Source organism: Mytilus californianus, unplaced genomic scaffold (assembly GCF_021869535.1).
Source record: "Mytilus californianus isolate M0D057914Y unplaced genomic scaffold, xbMytCali1.0.p SCAF_18, whole genome shotgun sequence".
Taxonomy (NCBI): domain Eukaryota; kingdom Metazoa; phylum Mollusca; class Bivalvia; order Mytilida; family Mytilidae; genus Mytilus; species Mytilus californianus.
The window spans coordinates 2,199,535-2,218,300 of NW_026262666.1; the positions used below are offsets into that span (position 1 = coordinate 2,199,535).

The 18,766-nt window shown below is 31.1% G+C and overlaps 1 protein-coding gene across 2 annotated transcripts in view; it reads left to right on the top strand.

Moving 5' to 3' along the window:
- LOC127726553 (probable serine/threonine-protein kinase tsuA) overlaps positions 1-18,766 on the top strand; it is an 87,228-nt gene that overhangs the window by 46,479 nt on the left and 21,983 nt on the right. For both annotated transcript variants that reach the window (XM_052233944.1, XM_052233945.1), the window contains exons 2-4: positions 727-845; positions 6,693-6,791; positions 16,399-16,497. In XM_052233944.1, coding sequence (XP_052089904.1) covers positions 729-845; positions 6,693-6,791; positions 16,399-16,497 — 315 coding nt within the window. In that variant the 5' untranslated portion in view covers positions 727-728. The remainder of the gene's footprint in view (positions 1-726; positions 846-6,692; positions 6,792-16,398; positions 16,498-18,766) is intronic.

Consider the following 18,766-nt stretch of genomic DNA (forward strand, 5'->3'; position numbering starts at 1 on the left):
TTACACAGTTTTTTGTATTAATAAAATTCAGAAGCTGCTATATGTTGGCAATCCTGTTTATATTGCATTGTCATGAAACACAGAATTTTGGAATTAAAGAAAGGTCTTGTCACTCAATCGTACAATGATAAAAGTCTACTTTGTGGGTAGTGGAATGCATGATTTTCACCTTAACTAGGTAAAATTTGTAATTATTAAGATACTGTCACTCTGTCCAGCTCAGGCTAGCTGTCAGTAAAACAAAAGAGAGTAAATTTACTCTATGACTGTTATTTTTAAGAGAACCTTACTTTATCATTACTAAAATAGAGCCCCAAGCCACAACACCAATACAACCACCACCTCCACTGCAACTACCAGAAATAAAAAAAAAAACCCAATAAACTAGGTATAGGCTTTTATCATTATTGATCTAATGCATTACAGTGATAAAAGTTGCTACAATCCACATCTTTTGGACTCAGGTGATATTTGGATACCACATCTCCTTTTTAGAGGAATATGTAAATTTTTAAATGTCATTAAAAGGTTGCATTAAGGAAATGATAATAAGGTTATATGATTGGACATTCTGATTGGCCCAAATGGCATTTACAAGGTCACTTACAGAGACCTCATAAAATAACTTTTGACGACTGTTACAGAGCCTTGTGTCTTTGATGAGTTTTTACAGTAGTTGAGTTTACTATAGTTGTTACCTAAAATTATATGTTTTGATTATTGTAGATATGACAGAAGGAGAAGATAAATCTGTCAGTGAATCGTTACGACAGGCAGCAAGTCAAGGACAGTTTGATCTTGTGAAAGAACTGGTAAAAACTGGTGCCAAGTTCAGTTCTGATCAAGTAAGTGATCTGCCTTTGATGGCAACTCTGAATAGCAAGGTCTTTGTGTAATTCAGAAATGTCTGTTTATATTCATTATTGTTGTTGTTGAACAAAATACAAAAGTGTGTGATTAATTATTACGATTTCAGTAAATTAATTCATCAAAGAATTTTTTGTAAAGTAATTTAATAAGTTTAAAGGTGTATCCATGTTTTCTGTTAACATTTTAAAGTTTCCTTAATCTTGAGTGAGCTAAGCTAGAAAAGTAAGAAGATAACAGGGCAGCAGTTTCTAACCTTGAGTAATGGAAAGACAAAAACATGATGAGTTTTTTCCTTGCAATGCCCTTAATTTTTAGTCTGCACAAAAATCCTGCATTTATCTGAATTTTAACATCTCAAATTAACAAAATTAGTTGAACGGAAACCCTCTGATAACATGATACTGTGATCAACAACTAGACAGGTGTCTATATTATGCAATACTATATAAAATGTCCTAAATCAAAAAAATAATACCAATGGTGAATGAATTTAACAGTTGTAAAAAGTCATGAAAATGTTTTTGTTTTTTTTTCACAATGTTGGAAAAAATCTGTCTAGTCACAGAGATGGACAAATAAATTAAAGTATAGTCCTTGTACAATTATTTATGGATTCTAATTATGATACAAAAAACACCTAAAAACAGAAAAAAAACAAACATATGATTATTGCCTGTTTGAGGTGGAACATAATCTTCCGATTTGTTGGTAATGGCATCATAAAATTTTCTACTAGGGGTGTTATGGGTTCTTTATTGCTTCCTATGTACCCTCGTCAATTACATCGTAATAAACTTCGTTCCATCAAATAAGAAAATGTGACAACAAGGGACGTTTAGTTGAATTCAGTGATTAAAATGTTCAATTTAAAGTTTCCTATTAAATTTATTGTATGTTTGACGAGTTTCATAATGTGACTTTATTAAATGGATAATATAAAAGGGTGCAAAAGACAGTTTTTTTCAAGAGACCCCAGGTGTATTGATTTTCATATAATGACCAGTCGTGGAATATTATAATAACAATATAATAACCTTTTTCTTATCCTCGACTGGTGAATGACAACTTAGATTAAGATATTATGATTAGAAATTTTGGATATGTGTTTAATACATACCCCCTAGGAGGTGGAAATGAAAGAAAGTTGGAGGTTAAGTGGTAGTTACTTGTATTAAATAAAACCGTAGAAGTAGATTTCTTCAAGGGTGTCTGAGACCTAAGCCATCAAGTTATTTGTAGAACCTACTATCAGGGGTCAGCAGTGTTTAATTTTACCCAACTTTTTTAGAAACTGTATATAAATTTTTAAATTACAAGATTAAGGCAGAGCAAATGTAAATATCGTCCATGTTTAAAAAAAAACTTACTTTAGTAAGTTTTTGGTTGTGTACCAGGAACAAGAAAAGGAATTAACAATTATTTTATGTTTTATGTGACAGTTTCTTGTTAGGAAATATACTATTTATGTAACATTCTTAATGATTGTGCCTTTTGAACATAACTGCTAGTTTCAAGCCTAGAAAGTAATGATAGGAAATTATTTAAATATATTTTTTTGAATTAAATTTTTATACGACGACCGTGTATACCTAACATGCTACATCATCACCTTAATAGGAAATCAGAGATTGTTTTGGTAAAGAGAGGAAATGTTTTGCAATTTCCTTTTTGTCCAAATACAATTTTGCTGTTACTTTTCAAAAAGCAATGAAAGAGCAAATTTCTTCATTTTTTCTATCTGTAGAAATTTCTGGCTTCTGATAAATGTTGTTTTTTAAGTGAATTTTGCAAAAAGTAATAAAAGAGGATGCCAAAAAAATAAAGATAATGCCATTTAGTATGTGGACTGAAATATTGTTGCTAATTTGTGTGCAGTAAAATTGAGAATGGAAATGGGGAATGTGTCAAAGAGACAACAACCCGACCAAAGAGCAGAAAACAGCCCAAGGCCACCAATTGGTCTTCAACACAGCGAGAAAATTCCACACCTGGAGGCATGCTTCAGCTGGTCCCTAAACAAAAATGTGTACTTGTTCAGTGAAAATGGATGTCACACTTAACTCCGAAACATATAAATGAATTAAAATTAAAAAAACATACAAGACTAACAAAGGCCAGAGGCTCTTGACTTGGGACAGGCGCAAAAATGCAGCAAGGTTAAACATGTTTTGTGAGATCTCAACCCTCCCCCTATACCTCTAGCCAATGTAGAATAAACAATATGCACAGTAAAACTCATTCATATTTTCTTGCATTTAAAGGTCATAAATGGATCAAATCCTTTTGCAGTAGTCATAGATGGATCAAATCCATTTGCAGTAGTCATATATGGATCAAATCCTTTTGCAGTAGTCATAACATAAATGGATCAAATCCTTTTGCAGTAGTTAGTGGTTGTTGAAGTTACATCTAGTAGTCATTATGAAGTGCAGTCTTTTAATTAGCAACCAAGTTTTACAGGACTAAAGAGCCTTTTAGTAAAATTCTACTGGCCCGCTGCAAAATATCTTTGTTGTCAGAGTGTCATTCATGGAGCAGGACTGTCGACCCTTCCAGATCTAGAACATCTGAATTCCCCCCAGTTTTTGAGGGGTTAATGTTTAACTTCAGCTGAGTCGAGTTTTCTATATTTTTAAAGTGTTTTGAGGGGTTAACATGGTTAAAGTTTAACTTCAGCTGAGTCTAATTTTCTATGAAGTGGTTTGAGGACTTCATAAGGTCTTCTCTTCCTTTTCTTTTGGCCATGGTATTTAAATGTCAGTCTTTCTGTAACTTAAGATTTTTATATGTAAATCTTCTTTTGTATCTTTTCTGTAACTTTTTTCTGCAACTTTGCTAAATAACCTCTACTGACCTTAATTATCTGTCATAACAAATGAAAGTACTGTTTTGATGAAAATTATTGTGTGATGTCCTACTGATACAATTAAAACCATTGGATTTTAAACAATAAATCCTTTTCTTTCTTCAATGTCTTAAAAGGGTGCACTTGATTCATACCTAAAATATGTATTAAGTCTCCCAGGGCCTCATCAAATTGATTTTATTATAATCTTTAGGATTACAGTTTAGGACACATGTTATATATCTTTGTCAATGAATTAGTAAGAAGTAATTAAAAAATTCTTTCTTCTTATCAGCAACACCAGCATGCTGTTATTCAGGAAATTTTTCTTTTTTTGAGTATATGTATAATCCGTTCTTGGTGACCCAGAAACCACTGTAGTCAATAAAATTTGATACAATTATATTTGTAATAAAGAAATGAACATGGTGATTGATTTCATTTGTATATTTTTTAACTGAAATCAATGCTTATAACTGACAACAGATGTGTAATGTAGTAATAGATTGTAAACATGATGTTTAAGATGTATAGTTATAATGAACATGCTTATTGATAACTGAAATTACATTAAATTATATTTTGAAGAATTCTTTTGTTGTAATGATAATTAGTCACACTGGTATATTGTTTATATCTATTTAATTAAGCTCCCTTTTGATTTTTATAAGTTTTTGATTTTACGTTTCTGAGTTATGGTATTTTATTCATAAAAAGGGGGGATAACTCAAAAAATGCTTTGAGCAGTTTTCATGAAACTTGGATGACTGGTTTATATCTATTAGAATAAGCTCCCTTTAGTTTATGAATTTCTGATATGACATTAAGGAGTTATGGAACTTTATTCACTGAAAAAAGCAACAGGTGTATCATGTGCTCATTGCGCAGCTCTTTATTTACTGATAAAACACTTTTACTAAGTACTCATGAACTACATTTTTTTATTTTTTCTTAAGTTTGGATTGGATTTTTGTTTTCATTAACTTCCTCTGAACTTGAACTCTATATTTTTTATTACAGTTGTGTCAATGGCTTTTTGAAAGTTTAGACAGTTTGAATATTTGATGAAATTTATGACTTCCAGTATATTCCCATATTGAGGTTTTCAAAATTGCAAAAAATCATTTCTATAGTTGTCAAATGAACAGTGAAAGAATAATTTTTTGTGTTTGCATATATGACGTAGTTATTTCTATAATGTCAAGAGTGAAATACAATTCACACTCTTCTTTTCAAGATTTTTAGGCATATTTATTAATCGGGCCTACATATGGATTGCACCTGTTTACATACGGAATGAATAATTTTCTTTCTCGGTAAAAATTTTGATTCAAAAACAGAAGTATAAAGAGAATTAATCATAGTTAGATTTAAATCGGGATTTATCCTGTATGGAAGGGGATTTCGAAAAGAAATAAAAATAATGATTAAACGCTACATAGCTGAAATGATGGGAAAAAGATTATAACTGTTATGTGTAAATTTGACATGTACCAAGTCACATATTTCTACATTAAAATTGGTTCTGCTGTGTTCCAATTAAAGAGGCGATTTTTACCCCCTGTGTTTAAGGAATTCTTTGTAAATGTTAAAAAGTATGAAAAATCCATCAGCTTTCTAAATAATCCAATTATTGAGAATACAGCTTCCGATGAAGATTTTGGAAAGTTAAGTTGTGTGACATTATTGTTTCATTGTTATATTGGTGTCAGACCCCTAAAATATTTTCCCCACTAAAAATTTTAGACATTGTGTTAATCTTCAGAAAGTGAGTCATATAAAGTTCACTGAGCTGTACTTTTGAGTACTGTGAAGTAAGTACTTTTATGACTGATGTGAATCAGTACTGTGAAGTAAGTACTTTTATGACTGATATGAATCAGTACTTGCATTGTGAAGTAAGTACTTTTATGACTGATATGAATCAGTGCTTGCATTGTGAAGTAAGTACTTTTATGACTGATGTGAATCAGTACTGTGAAGTAAGTACTTTTATGACTGATGTGAATCAGTACTGTGAAGTAAGTACTTTTATGACTTTGGCACTGTTATATCATGGGATCATTTTGGTGACCCTTGGTTTTTGTTTGGTTGGATAGTTGTCTCATTGCTTCTATGTAATTTGGCTTTGGTGAGAAGTGTCTCATAACCAATCATACCACATATCCTTATTTTATATTGAGAGGAAATTCTAAATGGGAAACCAATGTTTGTTGTTTTGTTACTTGAAGATAATCTTAAACTTGAATTACTCAATGAAATACAAAAGTTCTTGTTATTTTGATTGGAGCAAATGATGAAACCAAGAAATCACATTCCCTCAAAGTAGTCAAATTATCTACAACCATTAGATCGATAATGACATACCCTCAAAATATTCAAATTATCTCCAACCATTATAAATGATATACCCTCAAAATAGTCAAATTATCTCTAACCATTATAAATGATATACCCTCAAAATAGTCAAATTTTCTACAACCATTATAAATGATATACCCTCAAAATAGTCAAATTTTCTACAACCATTATAAATGATATACCCTCAAAATAGTCAAATTTTCTACAACCATTATAAATGATATACCCTCAAAATAGTCAAATTTTCTACAACCATTATAAATGATATACCCTCAAAATAGTCAAATTTTCTACGTCCAAAGAACAATGAAGAAATCACATACCTTCAAAATAGTAAAATTTTCTACAACCTTCAGAAATGAAATACCCTAGGCCTAAAAAAGGTAAACTTTTCTCTGACCAAGAAATTGGTTCCAATGAAAATAACTGAATTCACTTAAAGCTTTTTAGTATTTACCAATAACAGGTTTATTTTCTCAAAGTTGTTTTGATGAAATATTTCCAACTTATTATACTAACTTCCTTGTTAAGATTTATTGACTTATAGAACCTCAGGCTTGAACCTGTTATCCTTTCTGACGGGACTTTATATTGATGATTATATTTTGTGTTTCAGGAAGGGAGAACAGCTCTTCATTATGCTGCACTGAATGGACATGTAGATATCTGTAAATTCTTACTGCAGCAGGGATGTAGTATTGATGAAAGAGATGTGGTAGGTATTTAGTGTCCTAGCTAGCTCAAAATAAAAGGGCACAGCTACCCTCTGTCCTTCCTGGGTGCACTTCTGCCTTTTCTATGCACCCCTCTGATCTTTTGGCACTGTGCTTGGCATTTTTGCTTTCTGAAGAAAAATAGATACTTTTCAAAGCAACAAATCATTTGAGCTATTGGAATTACAAGAACCTCAACCTGAGGTGTCCAAAAGTTAGTTGACGTGTCATGTCAGCTTGTTTGTTTTACAGTGGTGTTAAATTTGACAATTTCTGCAGTGATCTTATAGTCCCACATATGGTCATATCATGATATGAGCTGGGTCGGATAGAAATCGACCGTATGCAAATGAATATCAATACATCTGTTAACCTATTTCAAGTTGAAAAAAATCTCTTTGGAAAGTCTGTAACTGTTTGAAAATTGAGTTGTTACCGTACACAAACCCTACAAAACAGACCAAAAGTAATCTTTTATTTCATATTTGAATGTTCTATAATCAACCAAAGACTTATATATGTAAATGTACAAGTGCACTTGCATAAGGTCGATTTCTATCTGACGCAGGTCATATGTTAAAAAAAGTCTGCCAAACTTTGGGTCTGCAATATTAATTTTCTTGTCAGTTTCACTCAAAACTTACCTACCAGTGTTTCTCTAACTCTAGCTGTCCCAACTAATAGCTAGAACTGCCAAATTAACAACCAAAATCTACCTGTCCCAATTAACTGCTAGAACTGACAAATTTGCAACCAAATCTACCTGTCTCAACTAACAGCTGGAACTGACAAATTTGCAACCAAATCTACCTGTCTCAACTAACAGCTAGAACTGACAAATTTGCAAACAAATCTACCTGTCTCAACTAACAGCTAGAACTGACAAATTTACAACCAATAATCTAGCTGTCTCAACTAACAGCTAGAACTGACAAAATTACAACCAAAATCTACCTGACCCAACTAACAGCTGGAACTGACAAAGTTACAACCAAAATCTACCTGTCTCAACTAACAGCTGGAACTGACAAAATTACAACCAAAATCTACCTGACCCAACTAACAGCTGGAACTGACAAAATTACAACCAAAATCTACCTGTCTCAACTAACAGCTAGAACTGACAAAATTACAACCAAATCTACCTGTCTCAGCTAACAGCTAGAACTGACAAAATTACAACCAAAATCTACCTGTCTCAACTAACAGCTAGAACTGACAAAATTACAACCAAAATCTACCTGTCCCAACTAACAGCTAGAACTGACAAAATTACAACCAAATCTACCTGTCTCAACTAACAGCTAGAACTGACAAAATTACAACCAAAATCTACCTGTCTCAACGAACAGCTAGAACTGACAAAATTAAAACCAAATCTACCTGTCCCAATTAACAGCTAGAACTGACAAAATTACAACCAAAATCTACCTGTCCCAACTAACAGCTAGAACTGACAAAATTACAACCAAAATCTACCTGTCTCAACTAACAGCTGGAACTGACAAAATTACAACCAAAATCTACCTGACCCAACTAACAGCTAGAACTGACAAAATTACAACCAAAATCTACCTGTCCCAATTAACAGCTAGAAGTGACAAAATTACAACCAAAATCTACCTGTCCCAACTAACAGCTAGAACTGACAAAATTACAACCAAAATCTACCTGACCAAACTAACAGCTGGAACTGACAAATTTACAACTCTCTGACACAGGACTTGTAATAATTAAATTTGCATGATACAAAGAATCTAAAATTATAACTTAAATCTATTGATTACGAAGGTTTTCAAGGATCACTATTATGTAAAAAAAAAAAAAGAAAAGAATTGGAATTTATATTCACATAATGAATTTGTTAAGTGTTGACCTATACAAATTTGTGGTTAGCGTCAGTATTTTCATAGTATTGGCAGATAGAAGGAAATTTCTCTACTCAGGTATATAGAATTACCTGTATTTCTGTAATTATTTTTTGATTAGTTAAACACTTACCTGAGAGGGTTATAAAAGTGCAAGGACAAAGATTTGTCTTTTTTTTGTACATTGAGACCAAAAAACGGTATATGTTACACCCTTTTTTGTCAGTTCACAGTTTTGATTAGTTGTTGAAAAATTCTTATGAAACATCTTTAAATGTATTGTTGACTTAAGACAGATGAAGAAATTTAATATCTGTGATCTTTTTTTTTTATGCAGGAGGAAATATTGTACATTCTTTTAAAGAGGTTTGGCTGATATTTGTGAAACAATCTAAAATGTGTTACTTTAAATTTTAGTTGCAATTGAAGGACTTTTTGAAACTGACCCTGGTGCGAAATGACGTCAGGTGAAATTGACTATGGTCCTCTTTGCAATTCTCCCATAAGTTGTTTTCTATTCAAACCTGTATTTTGCCGTCAAGTGATTTCTTAACTGTATTTTATGAGAAAGAAATCTTGCAAGAAGAGAAAAGTTTGACTTCAAACATATCATATCATATATTCATATGATATATTATTACATTCTGGTGGAAATTCTGCTGATTTAAATGTCCAGTGACGAACCAGTGCAGTATAGAATTAGGGAATCAATAGCTGTACTGTAAATTATTCATATCATAATACTGAGTATAAATTAAGAAGAAATTTATCTTTAAAGGAAATTGAGGAAGATATTGCCATTATGACATTAGGTCATAAAAGTGATGCATAGAGTACTCTACAATGACCTTGCAGCTGCTGTAAGGTCACGGTGTGACCTTTTGAGATGAAAACCATGGAAAATGTCAAGATAAAGAACAGGAATAAAAGTACTGTTTCTTTGCTATACTGAAACTTTTCTGGTATTTCTCGAGATTTTTGTCAATTCATATCCTTTCCCACTCAGATCAAAAACAGGTCTCAAAGCCAATGGTCTTGTTGTAGCATGCTTGCCTCAAGTGCAGGAGGTTTCGGGTTGGAACACAAGCCGGTTCAAACCATTATAGAATTGAAAATTGGTATTTGCTCCTTCTCTGCTCAGCACACAGCATTTAGGATTAAGAGCAAAGACTGGTCGGCTTATAGTCAGAAAATTGTACCGTAATAGGTTGACATATCTTTCTGCAGACTCTTACCTTGTTAACTAGCACGTAAAAAATCTGGCTTATATAAATAAAAAGATGTGGTATGAGTGCCAATGAGACAACTCCCCATCCAAGTCACAATGTGTAAAAAGTAAGCAATTATAGGTTAAAGTACAGTCTTCAACACGGAGCCTTGGCTCACACCGAACAGCAAGCTATAAAGGGCCCCAAAAAGACTAGTGTAAAACAATTCAAACAGGAAAACCAACGGTCTAATCTATATAAAAAAGAGAAACGAGAAACACTTATGAACCATGATGATGATCAACAAACGACAACAACTGAACAACAGGCTCCTGACTTGGGACAGGTGCATACAAATGCAGCGGATTTAAACGTTTCAAGCATGTTGGTCTAGTTCAGAGTAGGGTTTATATCAATATTGCATTAATGTGTTGTTGTCCTGAATTTACATGTAATTTGCCACTGGACATAAAACTATCCATTTATAATCATCATGATCTTTTGCACTCTGCAGGGTTATAAATCATGTTTCAATCACAAACCTGCAGATTTTTAGGCAAAGTAAGATTCACATCAGAATTAACTATATTTTTTATTGAATTTATTAGATAAAAGTTAAGTCAGCTGTATTTCATTTTAATTCATTTTATTTAACAATGTAATGAAATTCACAAATATCAGTTATTACATGCTGTTGCACTTTTGCTGCATAAGATGCAATTTACTTTGTTATGCTCTGATAGTTTTTGAAGTTTTATTACAATTCTGAGTATTATAATCTCTCAAGTTTGACATACCAATATATTCTATTCTATTCAAATGGTAATTTCTTAATTCTAATTCATGCAACTTTAATTGGAGGATTGAAATGGGGTTTTGGTTGACAATTGTTAAATAAAATTTAAATACATAGGTAAAGATTTATTTGAAATTGTAAAATATGGGATATAATAAAACAAGACAAATGTATCTTTTCTGATTTGAATTTACCAAAAATATTTGCTTCCTGGACTGACTGCTCTTGGGTTTCTTTGTAAGACAAAAGTTATATCATCAGATTTCCAACACTTTTGGTGTTGTTTGTTCATCCATGAAGGTTTTTACGTGTTTTATGTGTTGTATATATGAACTTCAGAATCAGTATCATGTTTATATGACCATAAATTTTCTATGTAATTTTAATGAATTTGATAATTTTACTGAGTATGTATACCCTCATTATATTTGTGTTTTATAGTGATTATGATTATAACACAATGTTGACTGCTGTACCCCTATTTATGACATTTTTACCTATTACGTCTGGTTTTTTTTCACACATTCTTGTCAATATAATGGAATTCTATGCGGCTGTCATACAAGTGAGAGGTTTAGCTACCTATAAAACCAGAATTAATCCACCATTTTCTACATAAGGAAATGCCTGTACCAAGTCAGGAACATGACAGTTGTTTCCATTCGTTTGATGTGTTTGAGCTTTTGATTTTGCCATTTGATAAGGGACTTTGCAATTTGAATTTTCCTTGGAGTTCGGTACTTTTGTTATTTTACATTTTTTTTATGTTTTCTACATTCTAAATCTGTAGTACCTAATACTAGAATAAGAAATAGGAGTGAACTGAATAAAAGGATATTGTGGAATAAACATCAAAGAAACTAGTAACCCATAGATATAAGTCAAAGCAAAATTTATTCTTGTACATTTAAAATGTATTACTGTGCATTCATTTATTTTCCTGTTAACAAATTTTGTGGACTGCAGAGAAAGTCCAGAGAAGTCCATAAAGTTAACCAGGTTCCCAAATACCTCACAAATATTAATGAATCTTCAAATTTTGTTTTTAGAAGCACATTGTTAAATCTCTAAATAACATTCTTCTGTTGAAAAGTTAAGCAGATTTTTATACAATGGTAGATTAAACATCAGCATGATTGGTCAAATAGTCTCATCATAAAATTCTAATGTAATTTTGTGTCATTTGAATTGGTCAAAAGGCAACTGCCCAGTACAAATAAAAGTATTTAACTACCCAAACGTTTTCTTTGTATAAAACTCGATTTAATACACAATGTGAAAAGTAACACCTTATTTAAAATTTGATTTAAGTCAACAAAAGCTAACCTTATCATTGTTATTAGACATCTTTAAGTGTATAAAGAAAATCGCCCAGGATTAAAACATTTTTGCGATGATACGTTGAAATATAATTATAAACACATTAGTGAGGAGAAAAAGTCCCTGGATTCCGTACAAACTATTATTTTCCAGGGATTTATGACCAGTTATAATTAATCTGTGTTCACATTATAATGTATGGAGTTTGTTTCTTTGACTGCATTGTAATTTGAAACGTCATAACTCTGAATTCTATCACTGTAAATTGTTTAACTGTCTCCCTGCGTTGATATATAAAATATATAAAAAAAATGAAATAATATTCTTAATATTGATTATATATTACTCCTTTAATTAATAAAGCAATAATAAATCTTTAACAAATCTTCAAAAAAAAGCAAAGTAGAAGGAAATCTCTCAAAGTTTACACAACTAAAACATTTAATAGATAAAAGAAGATGTGGTATGAGTGCCAATGAGACAACTCTCCATCCAAGTCAAAATTTATAAAAGTAAACCATTATAGGTCAAAGTACGGTCTTCAACACGGAGCCTTGGCTCACACCGAACAGCAAGCTATAAAGGGCCCCAAAAATTACTAGTGTAAAACCATTCAAACGGGAAAACCAACGGTCTAATCTATATAAAAAACGAGAAACACTTATGAACCACATCAACAAACGACAACTACTGTACATCAGATTCCTGACTTAGGACAGGTGCAAACAATTTAAACGTTTTAATGGAACCAAACCTCCACCCTGATCTGAAACAACAGTGTAACATCACAACATGGAACAATAGAAAAAAGATCTATTTTAGTTATGGTTTATTTTGAATTAAAAGTTTTGGAAGGACTGCAAAATAAGAATGACTGTACAAGACTCGATCTAATTGTCAAAGAATAAGTTTTTTGTACTTTAATTATAAAATCCTTAACTAGGGCAGTGTAACATATGGAGTAGGAACTGTTTGAAATTCTGGGAATTAAACTAGAACGGTAGTTACGGTACTATAAAAAATATAGTAAAAAATAATTCTAAAGTACATTTTTGTTGATTTAAAAGTACAGTCAACTTTAGATACATGTTTATAAAAGCATTTTTATTACAAATATCATTAGGAAATATTAATATGTCATTATAGCATGGGTCATTATTTACCAATTTATGAGGATTTCTATTGATCTTACAATTTCAGTGTCAAAAATGCCATGTATGTATTAGATACACCTTGAGGGAGATAGGGACCTAATAAATTGATGTATACATTTTTTTACAATTTAAAAAATATTTCTTCTACACTTCAAGTGATATACTTATTACTTTTAAGAATATGCAGGTATGCAAAAAATATTATTGTTTGTCGCTCTGTAAGGGTTGCAAAGAACATAGACATACTGAGTGTTTGTCAATTTTCGTCTGTTTGTCAAACTTGTAAGCAATGTGATTGATCAACTTTTTGTTAAAGGAGTTATGGTCCTTGGAAATAATTATTATATTGAATTTTGCATTTAAGGGCTTTCAGGCCTACGTTTTTTGTCAAATTTTTATGAAATTTCTATCAAACATTTATCATGTTTATATCAGTAATGTCTTAGATGAGTTCTCAAATCAATTCTAATTAACTATGATGACAGGAGTTATGTCCCTTTGAAATATGATCAGTATTTAAAATTGCATTGTTATTACTTTCACGACTATATTTCTTGTCAAATATTTATGAAATTTATATCAAAATTTCATATCAGTGAGCTAGGTCTTTGACTAGTTTTGATAATCAGCACAGATCACCTATTACAGGAGTGATGCCTCTAGGAAATAAAAAGTATATGGAAAATTGCAATCTCACACATCCATTTCATATAGGAGATTATTAGATAGTTTAAAAGAACTAAAAAAATATATTGTGAATTATCAGATAAAATATGTGCATCAGAGGGTGAGACAATGTAACTCTGTTCTTTTATTTCTTTTGCTTTTAAGATATATTTATGAATAAAAGAAAATGGGGTATATATATCAAGGAGAAAAACAACCCAAAACTCTAAACTTAGACATTTCGACAAGAGAATATCAATTAAATGACACCAATGGAATGAGTTCTTAATAATTTATAAGCCAATAAGAAAATATTGTAAACACATATCTCGTACTCTTAACCCCAGATTGATTGAAGTATAAAATTGAAATGAATTTTCATGTTCATTTTATTAAATATGAAAATTAGTTAAAAGTTTATCATCAAATGAAATCACATTTGTGAAATGTATATCAAAATACTTAATGACTTATCTGAAGCTTGAATCTAATGACTATTAAAATAGTCTTGTTTATTACTTTTCTTTGCCGAAAGTTTAATAAAGTGCTTACTGTATTTTACTGAATTTATCACATTACAAGCTATTTCGAAGGATCAAATTGGTATTAATTCTATTTTTTTTTTATTTGAAATATGATAGGGAATATTTTGACTTGAAGTTAGATGAATCCATGATAACTGAATTTTGTAATAAAATTGTCCTTATATATACAAAGTTTATAACCATTGAGTGCTGTTACTCAGCATTTTGACATTAAATTTTTTCTCTTAGAATGAAACTTACAAATATGTAAATTTTTTTACTCATATATGAAAATAAGAAGATGTGGTATGATTGTTAATGAGACAACTCTCCACAAGAGACCAAATGACATAGAAGTTAACAACTAAAGTCACCATACGGCCTTCAACAATGACAAAAGCCCATACTGTATAGTCAGCTATAAAAAGCCCTGATTAATGACAAATGCTTACATGAGCTAAACAAAAAACATTTTTGCAAAATTACTAGAAAAAACATCTTTATGTCTAAAAAAATACATGGCAAGTTTTTAATGTAATACTATATACCAGTTTATCTGGAATACATATATACTGGTAATATAATATAAAGCAAATTTGTCGACCACCTTTTAGAATATTTGCCAGTGCTTGTTTAGTTCAACTTTGTAAATTAAAAGTAATTATTATGTAAAATAAAGGTTCTTTCATTATATTTAGTAGAAAAATCTATTTTTAAAAATACTTTCGTATTTTAAAATGAATTAAGTGAGGGTCATTTTTCAGTTTAATCATCAATTATGTCAGTTTTTGATATTGATATCATATGTTAAATAACATGGAAATAGCGTTAATAATTCAAAACAAGGTATATTGTAGGTGAGGTTTAGTTAAATAGTACTTTAAGATTTTTTCCTGTGTTAGTCAATAAATTACTGAAAAAATCCTGTGTTGCACCTCCGGAGTATTTGATAAAAATTCTGTGCATCAAACTGGATTTGATCAAATTTCCATGTGGCGCACAGGAATTTCATTAAATTTTCTGTATGATGCGCAGGCAGGGTAAAACACATATATTAAAATTAATTTAGATTTGATTTAAGTTAAAACACCTACTTTTTTGTAATATTAGAAAGGTTACTATACTCATATGGCGTGCTTGTCAAGTGGCAAACACGCTCATTCTCTGGGTATACAATTCAAACCTATCTGTAACTTAATAAGACTACATGTTTGCAATTTTAGATATGAAAATAACAGTAGGTGTGGTATGATTGCCAATGAGACATTATATTCACCAAACACCAACTGACAAGGATGTAAAAATAAAAACAGTTATTCAATATATTCGGTTGTACACAAAAATCTTCTGTTCAGTGTGTTGTGACACATGCATGTATTTTTGAGACAATTTCAATTTTTTTTATGTTAAAAACTGACAAATTAAAGATTTCATTATAATAATATTATCACACAATGTTGTAGACCAAAAAAGTTTTGACATGAATATAAAATCAACTATAATTAAACACTTTAATTTTTGGGAGTTGGAACCTTAGTTTTATTTGTTTATTTTTTTTTAGTTATAAATGGAGAAATTTTAGAAAATTTTCAGTTTCTTGGCAACATAGACAACTGTCAAAGCAGTGCGTTTTTATTTATATTTCTGATGTCACAATGATTTATGTTATAACGTCACAGGAAGAGTCATCTGTTCAATGACGTCATTTATGCCCCTTGACCTTTGGTCAGCCGGCATAACGCATTCATAAAAGCAGAACTTGAAATAGGTCTATTAGAACAAAAACACTAAATGTATATTGTTTTATATCAAGCAATGCTTGGTTTTAAAATTGCTTTTTGATGATTTGAAAAAAATAACCCAGATTCCAAAGTTTCTTGATATACCACTGTCTCTAAAAGCCTCTTAATTCATCACTAGATGTATAGCAGCCTCTAAAATCATCAAATAATTTAAATGTATATTAGGAATTTAATATTTGACTTTGTCCCAGAGATACTGCCCTTGATACTAAGGAGGCAAGGTATTTTGATAGTTATTAAGTATTAATAAAACTTTTTTGTCATTTTGCAGCTTGGTTACACACCCCTTCATCGAGCAGCCTCCAAAGGACATGTAGAAGCCATAGAATTGTTGCTGACATCCAAATGTAATGTGGATTCACAGGATGAGGTAATTTGGGGCAAATATTTAACAATTCAACAAATTGAGACATTAACATGCTTCATTTGAAATTTGAGGCCAATATTTAACTGTTTAAAAACAGATGTGGTTAATTGATCGCAATTAGCAATTAGAGAACTATCTAAATGACATATTGATTTATGCAACGACATGTATAGGGCACAGTATGACCTTTGCAATGAGCAAAACTCACACTGTAAGCTGAAACAATTCAAATGAGAAAACCAAAGGCCTGATTTATGATAAAACAATACACAAAAAACTATGATTTGTATTTTCTTTTAACATGAATTCTAAAAAAGGTAAAGGAACCATGCAATAATTGAATTGTTTTATATTTATCATGTCAGGGCCTTTTATAGCTGACTATACAGTATCGGTTTTTATACGACCGCAAAAAAATTTTGTGGTCGTATATTGGTATGACGTTGGCGTCGTCGTCCTCGTCGTCGTTTGGCGTCGTCGTCGTCGTCGTCCGGCGTCATCGTCCGAATACATATTGGTTTTCGCACTCTAACTTTAGTTTAAGTGAATGGATCTTTTTGAAATTTGACCATAAGGTTAAATACCACAAAAGGAAGGTTGGGATTGATTTTGGGGGTTATGGTACCAACAGTTAAGGAATTAGGGGCCAAAAAGGGGCCAAAAATGAGCATTTTCTAGTTTCCAGACAATAACTGTGGAACGGTGTATGGATCTCTCTGAAATTATACTACAAGTTTCCATACCACAAAGGGATGGTTAGGATTTGCTTTGGGGGGTTATGGCTCAAACCGTTTAGGAATTAGGGGCAAAAAAGGGGGAAAAACAAGGTTGTCCTGGTTAATGGACAAATACTTTAGTACAAAACATAATTTAAAGCAGTGTAAGGGAGATAAATCAAATACATCATTGAAATTATCTCCCTTACACTGCTTTTAAATTATGTATAAAGTAATGGTTAATGAACAATAAAGATAATCTAAAACAGTGTAAGGGAGGTAATCCAAATACAACGTTTTGGTTACTTCCCTTACACTGCTTTTAAATTATGTTTAAAGAAATGCATATTTATAAAGGAAGACCAGTAAAAATATCTGCAAATGTTTTCATCTTTTTTTTTTACAAAAAAATCCATATGAAAGATTTGACACTATATTTTTATTAATTCTATTATAAAATAGATTAAGTTAGCACTGTGGTAAATTTAAATGGGTAATTATGGTTGCCAACTCCATTGGAAATTTGAATTGAGATTATGACCATATCTTGAGGGAAAGATTTTTTTGGGGGGAAAAAGGGGGGGGGGGGGGGATAAAAAGAAATTGTGGGGGGCCAATTTTTTCTCATTTCAGATTTCAGAAATTAAAAAGAATTATTCTTCAAATATTATTTTTTTTTCAAATTTCAAATATTGAAAAATTTCAAGAAGTAATCTTTAATTGCACAGTATGGCTCATTAGATTTGTAAAATCTTTCTTTGATCACATTTATTTATTTGTTATGCCGAATCTAACAGTGTATTTAGATTTTTAATTTTGGGTCCAGTTTTCAAATTGGTCTACATTAATGTCCAAAGGGTCCAAAATTAAACTTTGTTTGATTTTAGCAAAAATTGAATATATGAGGTTCTTTGATATGCTGAATCTAAACATGTATTTAGATTTTTGATTTTTGGCCCAGTTTTCAAGTTGGTCCAAATTGGGGTCCAAAATTAAACTTTGTTTGATTTCAACAAAAATTGAATATATGGGGTTCTTTGATATGCTGAATCTAACCATGTATTTAAATTTTTTATTTGTGGACCCCGTTATCTAATTGGTTCATATTGAGGTCAAAAGGGTCCAAAATTAAACTTTGTTTGATTTCATCTAAAATTGAATTATTGGGGTTCTTTGATATTCCAAATCTAACCGTGTATTTAGGTTTTTAATTTTGGGTCCTGTTTTTTAAATTGGTCTACATTGAGGTCCAAAGGGTCCAAAATTAAACTTAGTTTGATTTTAACAAAAATTGAATTCTTGGGGTTCTTTGATTTGCTGAATCTAAACATGTGTTTAGATTTTTTATTATGGGCCCAGTTTTCAAGTTGGTCCAAGATAGGGTCCAGTATTTAAACTTTGTTTGATTTCAACAAAAATTGAATATATGGGGTTCTTTGATATGCTGAATCTAAACATGTATTTAGATTTGTGATTATGGGCCCAGTTTTCAAGTTGGTCCAAGTTGGGGTCCAAAATTAAACTTTGTTTGATTTCAACAAAAATTGAATATATGA